This window comes from Fulmarus glacialis, unplaced genomic scaffold, assembly GCF_000690835.1.
Source record: "Fulmarus glacialis isolate BGI_N327 unplaced genomic scaffold, ASM69083v1 Scaffold47831, whole genome shotgun sequence".
Classification (NCBI taxonomy): domain Eukaryota; kingdom Metazoa; phylum Chordata; class Aves; order Procellariiformes; family Procellariidae; genus Fulmarus; species Fulmarus glacialis.
The window spans coordinates 1-7,910 of NW_009195556.1; the positions used below are offsets into that span (position 1 = coordinate 1).

The 7,910-nt window shown below is 36.6% G+C and overlaps 1 protein-coding gene across 1 annotated transcript; it reads left to right on the plus strand.

The window, feature by feature from the left end:
• Window positions 1–92: 92 nt before the first annotated feature.
• LOC104084331 (serine/threonine-protein phosphatase 4 regulatory subunit 4-like) lies at window positions 93–778 on the plus strand (the record flags this gene model as incomplete). The annotated part of the gene is made up of 2 exons (XM_009588114.1): window positions 93–209; window positions 705–778. Coding segments are annotated over exons 1-2 (191 nt in total), but the record flags the coding sequence as incomplete, so codon positions are not given.
• Window positions 779–7,910: the final 7,132 nt, after the last annotated feature.

Here is a 7,910-nt window from a genome sequence, read left to right on the forward strand (position 1 = left end):
CGGAGGGGGTGTTGCGCGGTGCCGGTCCTGCCTCCTTCAGTGCGATGTGAGACTCGGGGAGAGCATCGGTTGCCAAAGGCTCTAGTTGTTACATGCATCCAATAATCTTCTTCTCCAAAATGGATTTTAGTCAGAGCAATTTATTTGGATACATAGAAGACCTGCAGGAACTAACTATTATAGAGAGGCCAGTACGCAGGAGCCTGAAGGTATATACTTCAAAATAGAACGATGCTTTAAAATCCATTTGAAATTGTGTCTGTTTTATTTATGCACAGCTAACTGAATAGGTAGTTTATTTTTTACAGCACCAGGATACTAAAAATTGTACTACTACATTTTGGAATAAATAATCTCGAATTCTGTATAGCAGGGACTTAGTATTTTCAGTATGAGAATATTAAACTGGAAAAAATAGACTAACTTAGGTCTTTAGATTAATATACATGTGACTTGTTTATACTTTAAGTGATTCATAGTGATAGTGTCTGACACGGAACTGTACTTTTATTACATCCCTTCTTTTCCTGGTGAAAGATTTATTTGATTGAATTTGAAACGTTGGCTAGAGATTTCAAGGATTAAATTCAAATTAGTTATGGAACTATCCCTGCATGTGGGGTGGAAGGGGTTGTTTTAAGAAGATTAAAATTAGGAAATAGTAAGGCATTGTAAACTCATAATCTCTATTTCACGCTTGACAGACACCAGAAGAAATAGAAAGATTGACAGTTGATGAAGAACTCAGTGATATTGAAAGGGCTGTTTATCTACTCAGGTATTTCCTAAAATATTACTGTGAAACATTGCTGACCATCGTGCTTACATACAGCTTTTTTTAGTGCTTTACTCTTCACTGCTTTTATTTTCTGTCTTTCAGTAGTAGATTTTACTTTCTGCTACGTTAAACATATAGACAAGATGAAAATAGGTACTGTAATTTTTTTAAAAAGTGCATAGAATAGGATGCCTGTGTACATGTATAAACATTTCTTCTCTGAGTTTCTAATATGGCCCTCACCAACACTGAGTTGTACTTCATTTTCTTTTCCCCTGCAGTTGATTTTGCAAGATTCCATGAGTGTTAACATTAATAACACCAATCATTCAGTGACTTCATATTTGCTCTAAGGCATGAACAGTTACCATAGACTGATAGCAGAGCTGTTTGAGCATACTGTATACATCTGGGCTTTCAGAAGAGAAAACTTGAGAGATTAGTTTTATAGTCCTTAGGAAATACTGTAGAAGATACTATATTAATACTTCCCTGTGTTCTGGTTTTTCATTTTACCGCCTCCTTCTTGTTCTTTAAAGTATTTGTTTGTAGCTACTTGAATAACTTAAATTTTGATAGTTTAAAATACAGATCTTTCAACTACTGTGTAAGTCATCTTTGAGAGTACAAATGTTCCGAGGGATTTTGGTTTGAATATGCATTTCTAAACAATACCTAGGAATTGGAGAACCAGCTGCAGCTCCCTCTCAGTTTGCTTATTATGCTATTTTAAGTGCTCTTCTAGTCTATGCCTGTCCTCAATGTTTAGAGTACATATTCTCAGTGCTTTAATTTTATCTTTTTGGGGTGCATGGTATTATTTTTAGGTAGGCATTTTTGTCCACTGATACTGCTTTTAGTACTGAATTTTGTTCATGCTTTTTTTAATTATGAACGTTATTAAATAGTGGATTTTAAAATTTGCTTTGCTAATAGTGCTGTAATCAAAGCAGTCTGTTGACTCTAGAGAATTTCAGAGGAAACAGTTTGCATGTGGTGCATATCGTTGCAAAGGATGCATATCAATTTTTGTTTTTACCTCACAGCAATCAGCATAGTTGACTTTTTTTTTTCTTTCCCTGTGTGGCAGCCAATTTCTTTGCTCTTTTCCCAATTAAAGATCATATTTCCATGTCTTCACTGGATCATTGCCTTGTTAAAGGGTAAAAGGTTTTACTTCATATCTTTCATCTTACTAATTGCTTTTCAACCTGGCCTTGAACTTCTCCTGACATCTTCATCTGCTTTCTCTTTACTTGAGCAGCTGTTCTGGGGACATAATATTCTTTTGCTTGTGATGAAGTTTTCATTTTTGCCTCTGCATTGTCCTCATTGCTGAAAGGTAGCTTCATCTCTGCTTGATAAGCTTTTTGTAAGGCAATACCTTGCTGTGATTGTCCAGGTATGTTAATACAATAATCCAGTGGAAGCTTTTGCTGTTCAACAGTATATTGCATTCCCTGTACTGAGTAGAGTATAAGCAAACAGAGTTGAAAAGCTGCCTGTAACATAGGTAGTATCCTTTATATAATGTACAAAGGCATGTATTTTTGGCTTGTCTGGCGTTTTTTAATCTATTATAATACAATACCCCTGCCTGTTCCTGTTCGACAATAATGTCAGTCTAGTCTTTTCATGCCTCATTCTCTCACAGAGATGCATTATTTGCTGTCCTTCAGGTTGTCCCTTATGTGGGAGTCTCCTTGATGTTATCCAAAAAGACACTACCTTTTCTGAAAATCCTGCTGTAAAAATTGCTTTGCTGAGATTGAAATGAATTGTTAGTGATGTCTGTGTTGTGCTCCATTTGGAAAGGATGATGCTATCTCCATATACATTGAAAAGTATGGAAGAACAATAATAGAAAGCAGATCTCTTACCTTAAATATCAAGAAATAGCATCAAAATACTTAATGTTGTGTCATATTGTCTTTTATATTGTCACTTATTTATGTAACCCTAATCTGCAAGTTGGAGATTTTTAATTTACTGAGGAGGATATCTTTAGTGTTGCTTGTACAGTACAATAGAGCTGACTAATACTGAGTGAAACCTTTGTACGATACAGTAAAGTTAATGTTTAGTAATTATTTTTTGTGAAAGACTAAAAAGAGTCCTCACATTTTAATGGCTTTCATTCTGAACAAAAACGTCCAACCACTTTCTTCTCTTTTTGCATTCTCCTTTCCCTCCAAAACCTGCCCCCAACTTCTCCTCCCCGCCCTTGAACTTGGATACTCTGGTCTGCTTATATGCAGAGTTGTTGTATGTTTAGTGGATACTTGCTTTTTCTAGATTTCTGCTTCTGAAGACTTTTGCTGTTGTAGTCTGAAAACAGGTACATTGACATCCTAGTTGGAGAGAATAGTACAGCCTTTTACTGTCTGAGGTTTTTCGTGCCTGAATAGTGTTTTTTGTTTGTTTTGGTTTGTTTTTGTTTTTTCTTTTTTTTTTTTTTTTTTCTGTGGCTCATTCTTGCTATACTGTGTATATGAAGAGGTATTAATTTCCCAACTCGCATCAGTTTAATCAGCTCATTCTTCTTTTTTCACCTCTTGTATTATTTCTCATTTGCCAGTAATACTATGGAGTTTCTGGCATGCTCTTTTACCTCTTGGTATTGTAAAGTTATTTGTTTTGCTCGTCTAGTATGTATTTGTGTCCATTTGATGATTATTTTGTATTTCCGCAATGTCTTGTCTGTCTGTATCTAGCCATGATGTATTGTCATAGATTTTGTAAATTTCTGTTCATTGTCTTCTCGCAAGTGTAACACAAATATATGTCTACAAATGTTCTTAGCACATGGTGAGTACATTGACACATTAATCCTGCTTGAAACCTCACTTTCACAGGAATGTGGCTTCATTTTAATTGGTTTTCTATTGTTACCTATCATAGTTTGGTTTTACATTCTAAAGTGCTAATTGTAATTTTGATAATCCTAACAAGTTTTTATATATTTATATATTATTTAATGATTATTTTTAGGGCATGGCTTTGCTTTCAGTCTCCCCTATTCTGCCAGTACTATTCTTCAGATAACTATGTGATGAGGTAGATTGACAAGATGATCTAGCTAAAGCTGATCATTTTTAGTCAGATTAGTTTTCAGCTGAATCAACTTCTTGATTTGGCTCATCATGTGGATATAGAAACAGTTGTGCAAGCAAAAGGAAGGGACTCAGTAGCTTTCCTGGTGTCCAGAGTCACTTTAATATGACATAAGCATGAGTGAACTTTAGCTTTAGATCATTGTTGCCCAGAGTACTCAGTTTTAATTAGGTAACATTCTGCAATTAGTCTGAGCAAGTTCTACTTTAATAAGAACGGAGTAGTAAATTAGACTGTAATTTATTGTAATCTCAATTAACCTTGATTCTGGTTGAGGAACTGGGCTTCCTTAGAACACGTTGTCAGGGACATTTATGAACTTGCCATGGAAATCAAATAGATTTAGGTACCTAAAGAGGGAGAGGCATCTGAGAGTCCAGGATCTATGTATTAGAGCTTCAGCCTGAGTGCCTGGGGGTTTCTGGAAGGTCACTGGAATCACTGAAGAGTTATATTCTGACTGTATTTTGGATGTTGCTGGCCCAACAGAAGAACAAGGAGAGCAAAATAGCTATGTGCATCTCAACCATGTTGGTGTCAAAATTGCTGGCGTATCGTAAAACCATCAGCAGATTGAGACAAGCTGCCAGACTTTGCACCAAAGCTACTGAACAGTTTGCATTCCACTTCAGGGCATCGTGACCTCTACCAGGGCAGCGGCAAGAAGCAGCTCAGGGACAGTAATTTTTATTCCTGCTATGAACTTTTGCCTGTACTCTTAGTTTCCATGTTTGCTGATGTTTGATTGATGTTATTACTTATTTTTATTTGTCTTACTGTAGCATACAGCCAATAGCAAAATACGTATTCTTTGCCTGATGTGAATCTGGTTTGGATACAAGGACGCTTACTGGCATGCACACTGTAGCGTGGTTTGTTTCCTGAGGACTTTTCTGATAGATTTCCCTAGGGCTTTTACATTGTTGTGTGTACTGTATTATTTTGTATTCAGCTACTTTTTGTTTATTTGTGCCTGCTTAGTGTTAAAGCTTCCAGGCCTTGACATTTCTGTCATACTCAAAATAACAGGGTAATAATGAGTTATCAAGGTGGAAGATTGAATTATTCACCCTTTTGGGAACATACTGTACTTTGGTTTTGGAGTGATCCTATCTCTCAGTTCAGCAAACAACGCCACCCCCCTCCAAAACATTTAGCACAGTTTTTGAAGACACAATAGATACTTTATCTAGATTGGAAAGAATTCAATGCCTATAAACTTAGCATGTCTTTAAAAAAAAAAAAAAAGTTGTACTTTATTGTAGCCGTCTTTGATTAGCTAGAGTATTCTCAAATTCTAAACATCTTTTTATAGACTATATGTTACTTGTGAGTGTCAAAACCACTACTATTTAAAAGATTTTTAAAAATTTTTTGTTTTCCTTTTAGTTTTTAGTCTTCATCATGTTAGTTTTGGAGATTTTCTTTCTCTGTAGGTGCAGGCAACTCACCTTTGAATTTAAATAAAAGCTTTCATTTAAATGTAACTTTAGGAGCTGATTTTCTAATACAAACATTGTGTCAAATTTTTTTTGTTAGATAATCGTGAGAATTGACTACTCTATTTGGATTATACAGCTTCTGAATTTATGATCCTGATGCATACATATACTGAAAGATCCAGCTGTCATGCTAAGCACGTGGGAAAATAATTCTTCCAACTATACTGGCAAGCTATATATACTAACATAAAAAGTATTTCTTCAGTCTTTTTTTTTTTCCTGGGCATAATTTAATAGTGTCATCTATTTTGTAAATTACAACTTAAATTTTATAAAAGTTTTACTCCTGATGTACTTAGTTGGATGGATAAATTAGTTGCTTGACCTTAACTCTGTTATGGAAATAAATTAATGTATATGAAAATGATTCTTTCACCTTAAAGTGAAAGGTGTGCCTGTGGTCTTCTGAAATGATGGTAAGTCACATACTTTTATTAAAATTTAGATTTGTGCAAATACTTCTGTTGATCATATTTGCTGAGTTGAAACTGCAGCTGAGGAACCAGCTGTAAATATACAGAGCAGAGTTAATATAGTGCTCTGAGAAACCTCAAAAAAAAAAAAAAAAGAGAGAGAAAAATCTTCATTTCCATTTTCTTTCTCAGGCCACAGTCAGTGCAGGAAGATGGCAGTGCCAGTCCTCTTCATGTTCTAGTGTTCATGGTACGTTTGCCCTTGTGCCTGCACAGCACATTGGGGAATTTATCTGAGGCAAACCATGAAAATAATGGTTAGTTTTAAAACAGATCAACTGATCTTTGTGCACCTGAAAAAAGCCCTGTGCCAGCACAAGAGAAGCGTGCAGCAGCATGGGAACAGGGCTTGGGAGTGGGTCAAATGGCTTTGAGGCTTACCACTACGTTTGGCTGGCTTATGGTATTCATGAAGCTAAGGTTTCCTGGTGTATAGTTTCACTGCCAAATTAAGCTGAATGAAGCTCTTCCTGTATCAGAAAGAGTAGCTCTTCTCTCCTTTCCTTACATGACTGCTTGTTTCTGATACGTTTTGTGCGCCAGCACTAGTGCTATTGCAGCCATGCAGTCTCGGTCAGGTTAGGGAACTGATACTAATTCTAACAAATTTTTCAGGTACTTGCTTCCAACAAAATGTGCAACTGCATGGCTGCTTGTGCTACTGTAAGTGGGAGCATGAGCAGAGAAGATGTCACAGCTGTCTCCCATCAATAGCAGAACGTACTTAGTTCAGGTTACGCTAATCTTGAATCTATACTTTGAATCTGTGAAGTCAAGTGCTGGTTGAAATGATGAGAGAGTATGAAGTATCAGCTGCAGTGTATTTAATGAGCCCTTTGACATTAAATGTACTTCTGGAAGTCTACGTGAGAGCTGCAGTGAGTGAGATCAGTGGTAGCTCTTCCTTACGCATGGTCAAATTCTCCTCTGGAGATGTCAATTATATTTATGTTTCAGAGCATCTTTGTGCATGATGTAATAAGGAGAAACTAGGTAGCTGTGTGGATGCCTTTTTTAACAGTAAACTCAGTTGAAAGAACTGTGGGTTTTCTTAACTTCTAAAAACTGTTCTGTTGCCCTGGAAAAACCTTATCATGCTCTCCTAGAAAAGATCTACATAGGAATATCCAGCTAAATATTTACAGTGTTTCTTCCTTTCTACATGACAAATCCCATACAGGAATAGCATGTTGCCCAGCAGGAGACTGAGTTTGTTTCGTTTTTGTTTAGACGAGCACTGGCATTTAAGAAATAACTTTAACAGCTGCACAGTTCATTTTGAGATGGCACATAATTAATGTGCAAGTATAGTAATTCTCCTTTATATCACCTTCCTTAGAAAGAGCCAAGTGTTTATAACAACATTTTATACTTGTAAGGAGCTTTTATCCTCACGCTTGCTCAATATTACTAATTTATGTTTGTATCCTTTGCCTGATTTGGCAAGAGATAATAGTATTGCACTAGTTTATGTCAGGACCTGGAGATGCATCCAGTGGAAACTGCTTGAGGATGTAGACGGGAAAATGTAATATTTTGTGTTAGAATATATCAAAGGTACAAACTCCTCAAAGAGTAGGTCAAGCTGCCTGTTTATGGCAAGAACACTTTCACATGATGGTGCCCTGTAATATAAAGACTGTCATATGCTAGTGACTGAAACAAGTATCTAGTGGATTTTCTTGCAAACTGCTGGTGTTCTGAGGACTACTTTGTTGTAGGCATAGGGAGCCCTTCACATGTCATGGTGTGATGCTTCCATAGCCCTCCACTCTGACTCCACTTCATTTGTTGCTCACAGGGAGAAGCAGCAGCACTTAGTACTGGCCCAGCTACTCTTCCCCTAAAAGCAGTAGTAGACATTTCAGTTTTGTGAGTATCAGGATAGTAGCATGCACCATTACCTGTCCCAAAAATCTGAGTACTCTGAGACTCTTCAGAATAATGATTCTCAGTGCTGATACACCACATATTTTTACATTCAGAGCTCTTTCAGATACTCCTCTGAATCTCCACAAAGCGAGGCAGATGGAAGGCCGAGCC